We start from the raw sequence: 18261 nt of genomic DNA, 5'->3' as shown, positions 1-18261 counted from the left end.
GTTAATCAGAGTCTCCCATACCAAACCAGTGAGTTAATCAAATGAGTCTCCCTAACCAAACCAATGAGTTAATCAGGGTCTCCCTAACCAAACCAAATGAGTTATCAGAGTCTCCCCAACCAAACCAAATGAGTTATCAGTCTCCCTAACCAAACCAAATGAGTTATCAGTCTCCCTAACCAAACCAAATGAGTTATCATAACCAAACCAAATGAGTTATCAGTCTCCCTAACCAAACCAAATGAGTTATCAGAGTCTCCCTAACCAAACCAAATGAGTTATCAGTCTCCCTAACCAAACCAAATGAGTTATCAGTCTCCCTAACCAAACCAAATGAGTTATCAGTCTCCCTAACCAAACCAAATGAGTTATCAGAGTCTCCCTAACCAAACCAAATGAGTTATCAGAGTCTCCCTAACCAAACCAAATGAGTTATCAGATTCTCCCTAACCAAACCAAATGAGTTATCAGAGTTTCCCGAACCAAACCAAATGAGTTATCAGAGTCTCCCATACCAAACCAGTGAGTTAATCAGAGTCTCCCTAACCAAACCAATGAGTTAATCAGGGTCTCCCTAACCAAACCAAATGAGTTATCAGAGTCTCCCATACCAAACCAGTGAGTTAATGAGTCTCCCTAACCAAACCAATGAGTTAATCAGGGTCTCCCTAACCAAACCAAATGAGTTATCAGTCTCCCTAACCAAACCAAATGAGTTATCAGTCTCCCTAACCAAACCGAATGAGTTATCAGAGTCTCCCTAACCAAACCAAATGAGTCTCCCTAACCAAACCAAATGAGTTATCAGTCTCCCTAACCAAACCAAATGAGTTATCAGAGTCTCCCTAACCAAACCAAATGAGTTATCAGTCTCCCTAACCAAACCAAATGAGTTATCAATCTCCCTAACCAAACCAAATGAGTTATCAGAGTCTCCCTAACCAAACCAAATGAGTTAGCAAAGAGACTCCCTAACCAAACCAAATGAGTTATCAGTCTCCCTAACCCCTAACCAAACCAAATGAGTTATCAGAGTCTCCCTAACCAAACCAAATGAGTTATCAGAGTCTCCCTAACCAAACCAAATGAGTTATCAGAGTCTCCCTAACCAAACCAAATGAATGAGTCTCCCTAACCAAACCAAATGAGTTATCAGAGTCTCCCTAACCAAACCAAATGAGTTATCAGAGTCTCTAACCAAACCAAATGAGTTATAACCAAACCAAATGAGTTATCAGAGTCTCCCTAACCAAACCAAATGAGTTATCAGAGTCTCCCTAACCAAACCAAATGAGTTATCAGAGTCTCCCTAACCAAACCAAATGAGTTATCAGAATCTCCCTAACCAAACCAAATGAGTTATCAGAGTCTCCCTAACCAAACCCAGAGTCTCCCTAACCAAAAATGAGTTATCAGAGTCTCCCCAAACCAAACCAATGAGTTATCAGTCTCCCTAACCAAACCAAATGAGTTATCAGAGTCTCCCTAACCAAACCAAATGAGTTATCAGTCTCCCTAACCAAACCAAATGAGTTATCATGAGTTATCAGTCTCCCTAACCAAACCAAATGAGTTATCAGTCTCCTAACCAAACCAAATGAGTTATCAGAGTCTCCCTAACCAAACCAAATGAGTTATAGTCTCCCTAACCAAACCAAATGAGTTATCAGAGTCTCCCTAACCAAACCAAACCAAAAATGAGTTAATCAGAGTCTCCCTAACCAAACCAATGAGTTAATCAGTCTCCCTAACCAAACCAAATGAGTTAATAGTCTCCCTAACCAAACCAATGAGTTAATCAGAGTCTCCCTAACCAAACCAATGAATCAGAGTCTCCCTAACCAAACCAATGAGTTAATCAGAGTCTCCCAAATGAGTTACAGAGTCAAACCAAAATGAGTTCAAACCAAATGAGTTATCAGTCTCCCTAACCAAAAGTCTCCCTAACCAAACCAAATGAGTTATCAGTCTCCCTAACCAAACCAAATGAGTTATCAGAGTCTCCCTAACCAAACCAAATGAGTTATCAAATGAGTTATCAGTCTCCCTAACCAAACCAAATGAGTTATCAGTCTCCCTAACCAAACCAAATGAGTTATCAGTCTCCCTAACCAAACCAAATGAGTTATCAGAGTCTCCCTAACCAAACCAAATGAGTTAATCAGAGTCTCCCTAACAAACAAATTCTCCCTAACAATGAGTTAATCAGAGTCTCCCTAACCAAACCAAATGAGTTAATCAGAGTCTCCCTAACCAAACCAATGAGTTAATCAGAGTCTCCCTAACCAAACCAAATGAGTTAATCAGAGTCTCCCTAACCAAACCAATGAGTTAATCAGAGTCTCCCATACCAAACCAATGAGTTAATCAGAGTCTCCCATACCAAACCAGTGAGTTAATCAGTCTCCTAACCAAACCAAATGAGTTAATCAGGGTCTCCCTAACCAAACCAAATGAGTTATCAGAGTCTCCCCAACCAAACCAAATGAGTTAACCAAACCAAATGAGTTATCAGTCTCCCTAACCAAACCAAATGAGTTATCAGTCTCCCTAACCAAACCAAATGAGTTATCAGTCTCCCTAACCAAACCAAATGAGTTATCAGTCCAAACCAAATGAGTTATCAGTCCCTAACCAAACCAAATGAGTTATCAGAGTCTCCCTAACCAAACCAAATGAGTTTATCTCTCCCTAACCAAACCAAATGAGTTATCAGTCTCCCTAACCAAACCAAATGAGTTATCAGAGTCTCCCTAACCAAACCAAATGAGTTATCAGAGTCTCCCTAACCAAACCAAATGAGTTATCAGAGTCTCCCTAACCAAACCAAATGAGTTATCAACCTAACCAAACCAAATGAGTTATCAGAGTCAAACCAAAATGAGTTATCAGAGTCTCCCTAACCAAACCAATGAGTTAAATCAAGGGTCTCCCTAACCAAACCAAATGAGCTAACCAAACCAAATGAGTTATCAGTCTCCCTAACCAAACCAAATGAAAGTCTCCCTAACCAAACCAAATGAGTTATCAGTCTCCCTAACCAAACCAAATGAGTTTATAACCAAACCAAATGAGTTATCAGTCTCCCTAACCAAACCAAATGAGTTATCAGAGTCTCCCTAACCAAACCAAATGAGTTATCAGTCTCCCTAACCAAACCAAATGAGTTATCAGAGTCTCCCTAACCAAACCAAATGAGTTATCAGAGACTCCCTAACCAAACCAAATGAGTTATCAGTCTCCCTAACCAAACCAAATGAGTTATCAGAGTCTCCCTAACCAAACCAAATGAGTTATCAGAATCTCCCTAACCAAACCAAATGAGTCATCAGAGTCTCCCTAACCAAACCAAATGAGTTATCAGAATCTCCCTAACCAAACCAAATGAGTTATCAGAGGCTCCCTAACCAAACCAAATGAGTTATCAGAGTCTCCCTAACCAAACCAAATGAGTTATCAGAGTCTCCCTAACCAAACCAAATGAGTTATCAGAGTCTCCCTAACCAAACCAAATGAGTTATCAGAGTCTCCCTAACCAAACCAAATGAGTTATCAGAGTCTCCCTAACCAAACCAAATGAGTTATCAGTCTCCCTAACCAACCAAACCAAATGATCAGTCTTATAACCAAACCAAATGAGTTATCAGAGTCTCCCTAACCAAACCAAATGAGTTATCAGAGTCTCCCTAACCAAACCAAATGAGTTATCCAAACCAAACCAAATGAGTTATCAGTCTCCCTAACCAAACCAAATGAGTTATCAGAGTCTCCCTAACCAAACCAAATGAGTTATCAGATCTCCCTAACCAAACCAAATGAGTTATCTCCCTAACCAAACCAAATGAGTTATCAGAGTCTCCCTAACCAAACCAAATGAGTTATCAGAGTCTCCCTAACCAAACCAAATGAGTTATCAGAATCTCCCTAACCAAACCAATGAGTTATCAGAGTCTCCCTAACCAAACCAAATGAGTTATCAGTCTCCCTAACCAAACCAAATGAGTTATCAGAGTCTCCCTAACCAAACCAATGAGTTATCAGAATCTCCCTAACCAAACCAAATGAGTTATCAGTCTCCCTAACCAAACCAAATGAGTTATCAGTCTCCCTAACCAAACCAAATGAGTTATCAGAGTCTCCCTAACCAAACCAAATGAGTTATCAGAGTCTCCCTAACCAAACCAAATGAGTTATCAGTCTCCCTAACCAAACCAAATGAGTTATCAGTCTCCCTAACCAAACCAAATGAGTTATCAGTCTCCCTAACCAAACCAAATGAGTTATCAGAGTCTCCCTAACCAAACCAAATGAGTTAGTCTCCCTAACCAAACCAAAGAGTCTCCCTAACCAAACCAAATGAGTTATCAGATTCTCCCTAACCAAACCAAATGAGTTATCAGAGTTTCCCGAACCAAACCAAATGAGTTATCAGAGTCTCCCATACCAAACCAGTGAGTTAATCAGAGTCTCCCTAACCAAACCAATGAGTTAATCAGGGTCTCCCTAACCAAACCAAATGAGTTATCAGAGTCTCCCATACCAAACCAGTGAGTTAATCAGAGTCTCCCTAACCAAACCAATGAGTTAATCAGAGTCTCCCTAACCAAACCAAATGAGTTATCAGTCTCCCTAACCAAACCAAATGAGTTATCAGTCTCCCTAACCAAACCAATGAGTTTATCAAATGAGAGTCTCCCTAACCAAACCAAATGAGTTATCAGAGTCTCCCTAACCAAACCAAATGAGTTATCAGAATCTCCCTAACCAAACCAATGAGTTATCAGAATCTCCCTAACCAAACCAATGAGTTATCAGAGTCTCCCTAACCAAACCAAATGAGTTATCAGTCTCCCTAACCAAACCAAATGAGTTATCAGAGTCTCCCTAACCAAACCAAATGAGTTATCAGTCTCCCTAACCAAACCAAATGAGTTATCAGTCTCCCTAACCAAACCAAATGAGTTATCAGTCTCCCTAACCAAACCAGTCTCCCTAACCAAACCAAATGAGTTATCAGAGTCTCCCTAACCAAACCAAATGAGTTATCAGTCTCCCTAACCAAACCAAATGAGTTATCAGTCTCCCTAACCAAACCAAATGAGTTATCAGAGTCTCCCTAACCAAACCAAATGAGTTATCAGAGTCTCCCTAACCAAACCAAATGAGTTATCAGAGTCTCCCTAACCAAACCAAATGAGTTATCAGATTCTCCCTAACCAAACCAAATGAGTTATCAGAGTTTCCCTAACCAAACCAAATGAGTTATCAGAGTCTCCCTAACCAAACCAATGAGTTAATCAGAGTCTCCCTAACCAAACCAATGAGTTAATCAGGGTCTCCCTAACCAAACCAAATGAGTTATCAGAGTCTCCCTAACCAAACAAATGAGTTAATCAGAGTCTCCCTAACCAAACCAATGAGTTAATCAGAGTCTCTCCTAACCAAACCAATGAGTTAATCAGAGTCTCCCTAACCAAACCAAATGAGTTATCAGTCTCCTAACCAAACCAAATGAGTTATCAATCTCCCTAACCAAACCAAATGAGTTATCAGTCTCCCTAACCAAACCAAATGAGTTATCAGTCTCCCTAACCAAACCAAATGAGTTATCAGTCTCCCTAACCAAACCAAATGAGTTAAGTCTCCAAATGAGTTATCCTAACCAAACCAAATGAGTTATCAGTCTCCCTAACCAAACCAAATGAGTTATCAGTCTCCCTAACCAAACCAAATGAGTTATCAGAGTCTCCCTAACCAAACCAAATGAGTTATCAGAGTCTCCCTAACCAAACCAAATGAGTTATCAGAGTCTCCCTAACCAAACCAAATGAGTTATCAGATTCTCCCTAACCAAACCAAATGAGTTATCAGAGTTTCCCGAACCAAACCAAATGAGTTATCAGAGTCTCCCATACCAAACCAGTGAGTTAATCAGAGTCTCCCTAACCAAACCAATGAGTTAATCAGGGTCTCCCTAACCAAACCAAATGAGTTATCAGAGTCTCCCATACCAAACCAGTGAGTTAATCAGAGTCTCCCTAACCAAACCAATGAGTTAATCAGGGTCTCCCTAACCAAACCAAATGAGTTATCAGTCTCCCTAACCAAACCAAATGAGTTATCAGTCTCCCTAACCAAACCGAATGAGTTATCAGAGTCTCCCTAACCAAACCAAATGAGTTATCAGTCTCCCTAACCAAACCAAATGAGTTATCAGTCTCCCTAACCAAACCAAATGAGTTATCAGTCTCCCTAACCAAACCAAATGAGTTATCAGTCTCCCTAACCAAACCAAATGAGTTATCAGAGTCTCCCTAACCAAACCAAATGAGTTAGCATAGACTCCCTAACCAAACCAAATGAGTTATCAGTCTCCCTAACCAAACCAAATGAGTTATCTCTCCCTAACCAAACCAAATGAGTTATCAGAGTCTCCCTAACCAAACCAAATGAGTTATCAGAGTCTCCCTAACCAAACCAAATGAGTTATCAGAGACTCCCTAACCAAACCAAATGAGTTATCAGTCTCCCTAACCAAACCAAATTATTTATCAGAGTCTCCCTAACCAAACCAAATGAGTTATCAGAGTCTCCCTAACCAAACCAAATGAGTTATCAGTCTCCCTAACCAAACCAAACTAACCAAACCAAAAGTTATGAGTTATCAGTCTCCCTAACCAAACCAAATGAGTTATCAGAGTCTCCCTAACCAAACCAAATGAGTTATCAGAGTCTCCCTAACCAAACCAAATGAGTTATCAGAGTCTCCCTAACCAAACCAAATGAGTTATCAGAGTCTCCCTAACCAAACCAAATGAGTTATCAGAGTCTCCCTAACCAAACCAAATGAGTTATCAGTCTCCCTAACCAAACCAAATGAGTTATCAGAGGCTCTCCCTAACCAAACCAAATGAGTTATCAGAGTCTCCCTAACCAAACCAAATGAGTTATCAGATTCTCCCTAACCAAACCAAATGAGTTATCAGTCTCCCTAACCAAACCAAATGATTTAGTCTAAACAAACCAAATGAGTTATCAGTCAGAGTCTCCCTAACCAAACCAAATGAGTTATCAGTCTCCCTAACCAAACCAAATGAGTTATCAGAGTCTCCCTAACCAAACCAAATGAGTTATCAGAGTCTCCCTAACCAAACCAAATGAGTTATCAGAGACTCCCTAACCAAACCAAATGAGTTATCAGAATCTCCCTAACCAAACCAAATGAGTTATCAAAGGCTCCCTAACCAAACCAAATGAGTTATCAGAGTCTCCCTAACCAAACCAAATGAGTTATCAGATTCTCCCTAACCAAACCAAATGAGTTATCAGAATCTCCCTAACCAAACCAAATGAGTTATCAGAGGCTCCCTAACCAAACCAAATGAGTTATCAGAGTCTCCCTAACCAAACCAAATGAGTTATCAGAGTCTCCCTCACCAAACCAAATGAGTTATCAGAATCTCCCTAACCAAACCAATGAGTTATCAGAGTCTCCCTAACCAAACCAAATGAGTTATCAGTCTCCCTAACCAAACCAAATGAGTTATCAGAGTCTCCCTAACCAAACCAATGAGTTATCAGAATCTCCCTAACCAAACCAAATGAGTTATCAGTCTCCCTAACCAAACCAAATGAGTTATCAGTCTCCCTAACCAAACCAAATGAGTTATCAGTCTCCCTAACCAAACCGAATGAGTTATCAGAGTCTCCCTAACCAAACCAAATGAGTTATCAGTCTCCCTAACCAAACCAAATGAGTTATCAGTCTCCCTAACCAAACCAAATGAGTTATCAGTCTCCCTAACCAAACCAAATGAGTTATCAGAGTCTCCCTAACCAAACCAAATGAGTTATCAGAGTCTCCCTAACCAAACCAAATTAGTTATCAGATTCTCCCTAACCAAACCAAATGAGTTATCAGAGTCTCCCTAACCAAACCAAATGAGTTAGCAGAGACTCCCTAACCAAACCAAATGAGTTATCAGTCTCGCTAACCAAACCAAATTATTTATCAGAGTCTCCCTAACCAAACCAAATGAGTTATCAGAATCTCCCTAACCAAACCAAATGAGTCATCAGAGTCTCCCTAACCAAACCAAATGAGTTATCAGAGTCTCCCTAACCAAACCAAATGAGTTATCAGTCTCCCTAACCAAACCAAATGAGTAATCAGTCTCCCTAACCAAACCGAATGAGTTATCAGAGTCTCCCTAACCAAACCAAATGAGTTATCAGAGTCTCCCTAACCAAACCAAATGAGTTATCAGAATCTCCCTAACCAAACCAATGAGTTATCAGAATCTCCCTAACCAAACCAATGAGTTATCAGAGTCTCCCTAACCAAACCAAATGAGTTATCAGTCTCCCTAACCAAACCAAATGAGTTATCAGAATCTCCCTAACCAAACCAAATGAGTTATCAGTCTCCCTAACCAAACCAAATGAGTTATCAGTCTCCCTAACCAAACCAAATGAGTTATCAGTCTCCCTAACCAAACCGAATGAGTTATCAGAGTCTCCCTAACCAAACCAAATGAGTTATCAGTCTCCCTAACCAAACCAAATGAGTTATCAGTCTCCCTAACCAAACCAAATGAGTTATCAGAGTCTCCCTAACCAAACCAAATGAGTTATCAGAGTCTCCCTAACCAAACCAAATGAGTTATCAGAGTCTCCCTAACCAAACCAAATGAGTTATCAGATTCTCCCTAACCAAACCAAATGAGTTATCAGAGTTTCCCGAACCAAACCAAATGAGTTATCAGAGTCTCCCATACCAAACCAGTGAGTTAATCAGAGTCTCCCTAACCAAACCAATGAGTTAATCAGGGTCTCCCTAACCAAACCAAATGAGTTATCAGTCTCCCTAACCAAACCAAATGAGTTATCAGTCTCCCTAACCAAACCGAATGAGTTATCAGAGTCTCCCTAACCAAACCAAATGAGTTATCAGTCTCCCTAACCAAACCAAATGAGTTATCAGTCTCCCTAACCAAACCAAATGAGTTATCAGAGTCTCCCTAACCAAACCAAATGAGTTATCAGTCTCCCTAACCAAACCAAATGAGTTATCAGAGTCTCCCTAACCAAACCAAATGAGTTAGCAGAGACTCCCTAACCAAACCAAATGAGTTATCAGTCTCCCTAACCAAACCAAATGAGTTATCAGAATCTCCCTAACCAAACCAAATGAGTTATCAGAGGCTCCCTAACCAAACCAAATGAGTTATCAGAGTCTCCCTAACCAAACCAAATGAGTTATCAGAGACTCCCTAACCAAACCAAATGAGTTATCAGTCTCCCTAACCAAACCAAATTATTTATCAGAGTCTCCCTAACCAAACCAAATGAGTTATCAGAGTCTCCCTAACCAAACCAAATGAGTTATCAGTCTCCCTAACCAACCAAACTAAATGATTTATCAGTCTCCCTAACCAAACCAAATGAGTTATCAGAGACTCCCTAACCAAACCAAATGAGTTATCAGTCTCCCTAACCAAACCAAATGATTTATCAGAGTCTCCCTAACCAAACCAAATGAGTTATCAGAGTCTCCCTAACCAAACCAAATGAGTTATCAGAGGCTCCCTAACCAAACCAAATGAGTTATCAGAATCTCCCTAACCAAACCAAATGAGTTATCAGAGGCTCCCTAACCAAACCAAATGAGTTATCAGAATCTCCCTAACCAAACCAAATGAGTTATCAGAGGCTCCCTAACCAAACCAAATGAGTTATCAGAGTCTCCCTAACCAAACCAAATGAGTTATCAGATTCTCCCTAACCAAACCAAATGAGTTATCAGAATCTCCCTAACCAAACCAAATGAGTTATCAGAGGCTCCCTAACCAAACCAAATGAGTTATCAGAGTCTCCCTAACCAAACCAAATGAGTTATCAGAGTCTCCCTAACCAAACCAAATGAGTTATCAGAATCTCCCTAACCAAACCAATGAGTTATCAGAATCTCCCTAACCAAACCAATGAGTTATCAGAGTCTCCCTAACCAAACCAAATGAGTTATCAGTCTCCCTAACCAAACCAAATGAGTTATCAGAGTCTCCCTAACCAAACCAATGAGTTATCAGAGTCTCCCTAACCAAACCAATGAGTTATCAGAATCTCCCTAACCAAACCAAATGAGTTATCAGTCTCCCTAACCAAACCAAATGAGTTATCAGAGTCTCCCTAACCAAACCAAATGAGTTATCAGTCTCCCTAACCAAACCAAATGAGTTATCAGTCTCCCTAACCAAACCAAATGAGTTATCAGTCTCCCTAACCAAACCAAATGAGTTATCAGAGTCTCCCTAACCAAACCAAATGAGTTATCAGAGTCTCCCTAACCAAACCAAATGAGTTATCAGATTCTCCCTAACCAAACCAAATGAGTTATCAGAGTTTCCCGAACCAAACCAAATGAGTTATCAGAGTCTCCCATACCAAACCAGTGAGTTAATCAGAGTCTCCCTAACCAAACCAATGAGTTAATCAGGGTCTCCCTAACCAAACCAAATGAGTTAATCAGAGTCTCCCCAACCAAACCAAATGAGTTATCAGTCTCCCTAACCAAACCAAATGAGTTATCAGTCTCCCTAACCAAACCAAATGAGTTATCAGTCTCCCTAACCAAACCAAATGAGTTATCAGAGTCTCCCTAACCAAACCAAATGAGTTATCAGTCTCCCTAACCAAACCAAATGAGTTATCAGAGTCTCCCTAACCAAACCAAATGAGTTAGCAGAGACTCCCTAACCAAACCAAATGAGTTATCAGTCTCCCTAACCAAACCAAATTATTTATCAGAGTCTCCCTAACCAAACCAAATGAGTTATCAGAATCTCCCTAACCAAACCAAATGAGTCATCAGAGTCTCCCTAACCAAACCAAATGAGTTATCAGAGTCTCCCTAACCAAACCAAATGAGTTATCAGAGGCTCCCTAACCAAACCAAATGAGTTATCAGAATCTCCCTAACCAAACCAAATGCGTTATCAGAGGCTCCCTAACCAAACCAAATGAGTTATCAGAATCTCCCTAACCAAACCAAATGAGTTATCAGAGGCTCCCTAACCAAACCAAATGAGTTGTCAGAGTCTCCCTAACCAAACCAAATGAGTTATCAGATTCTCCCTAACCAAACCAAATGAGTTATCAGAATCTCCCTAACCAAACCAAATGAGTTATCAGAGGCTCCCTAACCAAACCAAATGAGTTATCAGAGTCTCCCTAACCAAACCAAATGAGTTATCAGAGTCTCCCTAACCAAACCAAATGAGTTATCAGAGACTCCCTAACCAAACCAAATGAGTTATCAGAGTCTCCCTAACCAAACCAAATGAGTTATCAGTCTCCCTAACCAAACCAAATGAGTTATCAGTCTCCCTAACCAAACCAAATGAGTTATCAGTCTCCCTAACCAAACCAAATGAGTTATCAGAGACTCCCGAACCAAACCAAATGAGTTATCAGAGTCTCCCTAACCAAACCAAATGAGTTATCAGAGTCTCCCTAACCAAACCAAATGAGTTAATCAGATATGGAAGTACACTGGCAAGCACGCGGCTCTCCAGGAAGCACTTGACTAGACTATACCTTTTACTAATGAGGAAATGACTGATGAAAGTTTAAATATCGGTATGGATGAGAGCCCAGTTTCTACTTCTCTCTGTTCACAGTCAAATTGTATTAAAAAAACAAATGCTTTGAAGTATGTTGCTAGATTATTCACGGTATATAGTAAATCAATGGGACTACAATATGCTTAGTAAGCAATGAAAGTTTACACATCAGCAAAATCCTCTAAAACTCCTCTCTCCACAAGTTAAAAACAAGAACATCTCCTTCTGCCCTCCTCCAGCCCTCTACCTCCCCCACATAAACACACAGCCTGTCCTAGCAGCCCTTCTCTCCACAGTACGTTTTGAGTGTTACCTGTCAGTCCCCATGGCTCACACCATTCAGCTAGCAACAGTAGTAGCAGTAGCCCCCTTATTCTCCCAGAGCCGTAAATATACACATATAGCCAAACAGGTCCCATGGATGAGATCAAACTTGTGCACCCTCTCTCTCACACATGCACACACACACGTACACACAGTCCGTACACTTGTACCAGGCAGGCAGAAGTGAATAGTCGAGCCCAAGCCCACCCTACTTCTCTCCCTCCCTCCCTCATGCCTGCATACAGCCTCCCCTCGGCAGCCAGGCCCAGCCAGGGCTCTAAGCCTACCACCCAGCTGGCTCCTGTCACTGCTGACAACAGGAATGTTGGGCTGCAGTCACTCCTGATCGATGTTATGGATGCCGGCTAGTGGCAGACGGCATTCTAATCACAGGAGATGGGCTTCTGAGCAGAGGGGCTGTACTGAGCTTGACTATGCTGGAGTAACCTCAGTATGACATAGGTTGAAATGGGGGGTCAAAGGTGGCTGGGTTGAGGGGGGGCTCAATTGAATTAGCTTAACCAGTTTCTGGGTACTCTATCTGTACGTGCGAAGAGAACTCCCAGAGAATATGTAGTCATATGATCTTGTTGTGCACCTATGTGTTATTCCCCTCTATTTTGACGGGTGCCTGGTTACAGTATACGGAAGTATGCTTACTGTGCAAATAGCCTAGGACGAAGAGTATCGCAATACCTTATGTTTGAATTGATAACAGGTTTTGTTTTTGTGATGAGAGGGTCTTTCAAGCTCGCTTTTATTAATTAGTGGTTCATGGGACTTAAGCGGCTTTGTGGTAATCTCTCTCTCCCCCTGGTAAAACTAGAGGAAAGACCCCCTGTTAAATACCCAGCCGCAACGACGGACATATGGCACCAGGTTTTATGGTCTTTGTTGTTCTTCTACTGTCATGCCCCTCCGTATGGACACCTACCCTCTCTGTCAAAGCCACTGTGCACAGAGACTCACCCAAAGAACTGGAGATATACTCTCAAATCAAATCAAATCCAAGTGTATTTGTCACGTGCCGCTGAATACAACAGCTTACAGTGACATGCTTACTTACAGGCTCTAACCAATAATGCAAAAAAGGTATTAGGTGAACAATAGGTAGGTAAAGAAATAAAACAACAGTAAAAAGACAGGCTATATACAGTAGCGAGGCTATAAAAGTAGCGAGGCTACAAACAGACACCGGTTAGTAAGGCTGATTGAGGTAGTATGTACATGTAGATATGGTTAAAGTGACTATGCATATATGATGAACAGAGAGTAGCAGTAGCGTAAAAGAGGGGTTGGCGGGTGGTGGGACACAATGCAGATAGCCTGGTTAGCCACTGTGCGGGAGCACTGGTTGGTAGGCCCAATTGAGGTAGTATGTACATGAATGTATAGTTAATGTGACTATGCATATATGATAAACAGAGAGTAGCAGCAGCGTTCATTTTCAGTTGTTATTCATAGTTAATAACTCTGTTATTCAGAGTTAATATATCTGTTATTCAGAGTTATTCATGGGTGGTTTTCCAGCCCACCTTTACTTTTCCTTTGCTTTTCCTTATCTCTGTTTTGACTGATGTCTAATGTCCAAGCAGACCAGTACAAGCTGGAATGATCAGCAGGGGCAGGATTAACCTATTATTGTTTTGCTCACTGCTAGGCAAGTGAATCCAAAGAGATATTTTGTATATCACTGCATGGGATTGATTTCTTCTATCTATTGTATCTTCTGATATACAGTATATTAAGAGCAGTGAAATAGACAGACAGTCTTACCTGTGAACCCAGGTGGACAGTCACACTGGTATGAGTTGACCAGGTCCTCACAGCTCCCTCCGTTCTGACATGGAGCAGACTCACACTCGTCTATATTCTCTTCACAGCTCTCACCTGCAAGAGACAGGACACATTACGTACTTACTCCATTACTTACCCTCAAGTCAAATGAACATCGACTGCAATTACAGAGGATTCCTATTCAATCAGATCCTATACTTAAAGTGGGGTGGGAGGTCACCAACTATGAATTTCAGTGCTTTGCCTTACCAGCAAACCCAGGCTGACAGTGGCAGAGGAACCCAGCTGCTTCCTCATAGTTGAACTCCCTGTCATCCAGTCCAGACAGCACCCCGTAGTGCAGCAGCTCTGAGCGCTGGAAACACTCTCCTCCGTTCTCACAGGGCTGCAGCTCACACTCATCAATATCCACCTGACAGTTCTTCCCTTCATAACCTGCAACACACACACCATTATTTTAAACAGTTCTTCCCTTCATAACCTGCAACACACACACCATTATTTTAAACAGTTCTTCCCTTCATAAGCTGCAACACACACACCATTATTTTAAACAGTTCTTTCCTTCATAACCTGCAAAACACACACCATTATTTTAAACAGTTCTTTCCTTCATAACCTGCAAAACACACACCATTATTTTAAACAGTTCTTCCCTTCATAACCTGCAAAACACACACCATTATTTTAAACAGTTCTTTCCTTCATAACCTGCAACACACACACCATTATTTTAAACAGTACTTCCCTTCATAACCTGCAACACACACACCTTTATTATAACAGGGGGGGTGAGTTATTTGTGATATGATAAATCTGCCTTTTAAAATGATAAACTCGGATTAGCTAACACAATGTGATGGTTGCTGATAATGGGCTTCTGTACGTCTATGTAGATATTCCATAAAAAAATCGGACGTTTCCAGCCACAATAGCCATTTACAAAATTAATAATGTCTACACTGTATTTCTGATCAATTTGATGTTATTTTAATGGACAAAAAAATTGCTTTTCTTTCAAAAACAAGGACATTTCTAAGTGACCCCAACATTTTTGAACGGTGGTGTTGATAATGTGCTCTCCATCCTCTGTACTGATGATCATCTTTGTTTTCCTATTGCTCATGGCCCTGCAGCTGCACCAGTTCTACACTAGATGGCAGTGTGGTGTAACACCACGGTCAGTACTACACTTTACAGGTCTCTCAATAGGTCTCTCGCTATGTCTCATACAGGCTTGTATCATACCTTTGACCCTTTATCTCTGTGATTTACGTCTGGGAAACTCCACGAACCAAATCTTACCAAGATAAGGGTTTTGCCTGCCTGTAAAAGGCTACATGGAAACGCCTGCAGCTTTTCTTTTCAAAATACTCCTGACACCTAGGATGTTCTCACTCTCTCTCTGTTTTTATGCCAGACAGCGTATCAAATATTCTTGTACAACAATCACTGCGTGTCAGAGGAGGCTGGTGGGAGGAGCTATAGGAGGACAGGCTCATTGTAATGGCTGAAATGGAATGAATGGAACAGGGTCAAACATGGGGTTTCTATATTTTGTTTGTTGTGTTTGACACCACTTCATTCATTCCATTCCAGTCTTTACAGTAAGCCTGTCCTCCTATAGCTCCTCCCACCAGCCTCCTTTGCTGCGTGTGTAATACTTCCTGTGGTGCAGAGAAGGCTTGGCAGATACTGTATGACAGACAGCTGACTGTTACTCCCTCATTTGGTGAGAAGTGTGTGTGTGTGCGTGTGTGTGTGTGTGTGCGTGTGTGTGTGTGTGTGTGTGTGTACCTGTCCAGCAGACACAGTCATATTGGTTGACCCCCTCTAGGCAGGTGGCTCCATTCTGGCAGGGGTCCGAAGCACACTCTGAGATGTCCACTTCACATTGCTCTCCTGTGAAGCCTGTCCCGTTGCAGTCACACTCATAGCTGAGTGAGGAGGAGGAGACTTAGAGAGGCTCCTTATATCCTACTCATTTCAGTGAGACTGGGACATCTTTGAAGCATGAAAACGCACTGGGACCTCAGTGCAGTCAGTAGAAACATTAAACAGTCTTAACTGTGAGGTTTCCAACATTGAATCATTTCTGATCTACAGGCATTTTTTCTTATGGAAAGTGGAATTCCACCTTCACACATTTTGTGTTGTTGTTGTGGGGCAGTCCCACTCTTGATGTTTTTAGTTTTATTGGATAGGACAGAGGTAGAGAGGAAAGATAGAGGAGAGACGGTGGTGAACTAGCAGTGGGTCGGATTCAAAGAAGCTTAGACCACTAGACCACTTTAGGCCACCTATGTGGTATTTTTTTATGAACAAATGTAATTGGTTCAATCTAACGTATCTCTGTATTAACAAGATACACCACCCAGGTCTGATGAAGCTCTCTATCAGGTTTTCCCCACTTCCCAACCGCATGATTAATTACCATCCGAATAAGCGGTGTAATCCTTATCCTTGCCCTGTTAAACTTTACTGTCGGGAAGGAATCCCTCGGCTGACATGCTGCTCACTGACACATTGGGGTTAAGCAGCTGATTCAGCCAATGAGAGGAGAGAGAGTTGGAGACACCTTACCTGTTCACCAGGTCTGTACAGTTTCCCTCGTTGAGACACGGCCCGCTGGCACACTCATCAATGTCCAGCTCACAGTCACGGCCCTCGTACCCGGAAACACACTCACAGGTGTACAGGCCCACACGGTCGTGGCAGGTGGCTCCATGCTGGCAGGGCTGCTCCTCACACTCATCGATCTCCACTTCACAGTTCACCCCTGCCACACAACGCAGACACAGGTTCATATATGATGGGTTTCACTATGAGAACAACTACAGAGCTTAGAGAGAAACATTGAACATGGTGGATTAAAACTTTGTAGTGTCTATATGAGGTTGGCAAAGTAGTGAACTCTGAACTAAAGACACTGAGTTAAAGAGAGAGGGTAATTCCCTCACACTCTAAAGACAGCAGGATACGTGGCACTGACCCAAACAGAGAGACTGTCTCACCTTTGAACCCTAGCAGACATTTGCACTCATAGCGGTCCACCTCATTGACACAGGTCCCATTGTTCTTGCACGGCCGCGACACACACTCGTTAATGTCCAGGTCGCAGTGGTAGCCTTGGAAACCAGGCACACAAAAGCACTGGTATCCATTGACGTCATCTTTACAGATGGCTCCGTTCTGACAAGGGAGTGACTTACAGTCATCCAAGTTCTCCTCACAGTCCCTGCCCTGGAAGCCTGGGACGCACTGGCACTGGTACCCATCCGATGTGTCAACACAGGTGGCACCGTTGTGGCACGGCTCCTCAGTGCAGTCCCTCGCCTGGCAGTGATCTCCTCCATAGCCAGGGGGACAGTGGCAGGTGTAGCTATCCACCCTGTCCACACAATGGGACCTGACACCCTTACATGGGTTGCTCTCACACTTGATGTTGAGTGTGCAGTTGGTCCCTGCGAAGTTGTCGGGGCAGTGGCAGGTGTAGACCTCTGTGCCCAGTGTGCTGGTACAGTTGGCGCATGGCGCATCGTGGACACAGGGGTCATACAGCTCCCTACAGTCCTTGCCCATATAGCGGACTGGCCATCTGGGACAGAGACACGTGTAGTTGCCCATTTGGTCGAGACACGTACCGCCATTCTGACACGGGCCCGACAGACACTTGTCTGCTTCTGCTGTGCACAGTATACCTGTAGGCAAGAAAGAAAATAAACTCAGTATTTATCATGAATGAGAAAGCTCAAAATATGAAAGCAATCTCAAACTTTAACTTCATGAAAACTGTGGTGATAAAATCGCTGGTGAAGTATTACCAGTCCATTACCCTGGTGAAGTATTACCAGTCCATTACCCTGGTGAAGTATTACCAGTCCATTACCCTGGTGAAGTATTACCAGTCCATTACCCTGGTGATGCATTACCAGTCCATTGTCCTGGTGATGTATTACCAGTCCATTACCCTGGTGATGTATTACCAGTCTATTACCCTGGTAATGTGTTACCAGCCTATTACCCTGGTGATGTATTACCAGTCCATTACCCTGGTGAAGTATTACCAGTCCATTACCCTGGTGATGTATTACCAGTCCATTACCCTGGTGATGTATTACCAGTCCATTACCCTTGTGATGCATTACCAGTCCATTACCCTGGTGATGCATTACCAGCCCATTACCCTGGTGAAGTATTACCAGTCCATTGCCCTGATGATGTATTACCAGTCCATTGTCCTGGTGATGTATTACCAGTCCATTACCCTGGTGAAGTATTACCAGTCCATTACCCTGGTGATGTATTACCAGTCCATTACCCTGGTGAAGTATTACCAGTCCATTGCCCTGGTGATGTATTACCAGTCCATTGTCCTGGTGATGTATTACCAGTCCATTGCCCTGGTGAAGTATTACCAGTCCATTACCCTGGTGAAGTATTACCAGTCCATTACCCTGGTGAAGTATTACCAGTGAGATTACCAATTATTTCCTATGAGACCATTAGTAGGCCAATA

The 18261-nt window shown here is 42.1% G+C and overlaps 1 protein-coding gene across 1 annotated transcript in view; it reads right to left on the bottom strand.

Moving 5' to 3' along the window:
* Window positions 1-18261, bottom strand: part of LOC115139860 (protein crumbs homolog 1-like) — a 40795-nt gene that overhangs the window by 17631 nt on the left and 4903 nt on the right. The window contains exons 2-6 of the mRNA XM_029677695.2: window positions 16757-17443; window positions 16326-16521; window positions 15540-15679; window positions 13992-14177; window positions 13722-13835 (exon numbers count right to left, since the gene is read on the bottom strand). Of these exons, the coding sequence (XP_029533555.1) occupies window positions 13722-13835; window positions 13992-14177; window positions 15540-15679; window positions 16326-16521; window positions 16757-17443 (1323 nt within the window). The remainder of the gene's footprint in view (window positions 1-13721; window positions 13836-13991; window positions 14178-15539; window positions 15680-16325; window positions 16522-16756; window positions 17444-18261) is intronic.

This window comes from Oncorhynchus nerka, linkage group LG13 (genome assembly GCF_034236695.1).
Source record: "Oncorhynchus nerka isolate Pitt River linkage group LG13, Oner_Uvic_2.0, whole genome shotgun sequence".
Classification (NCBI taxonomy): Eukaryota; Metazoa; Chordata; class Actinopteri; order Salmoniformes; family Salmonidae; genus Oncorhynchus; species Oncorhynchus nerka.
Note: the sequence above shows the minus strand (reverse complement) of the source record. Positions and strands in the feature narration are given on the sequence as shown.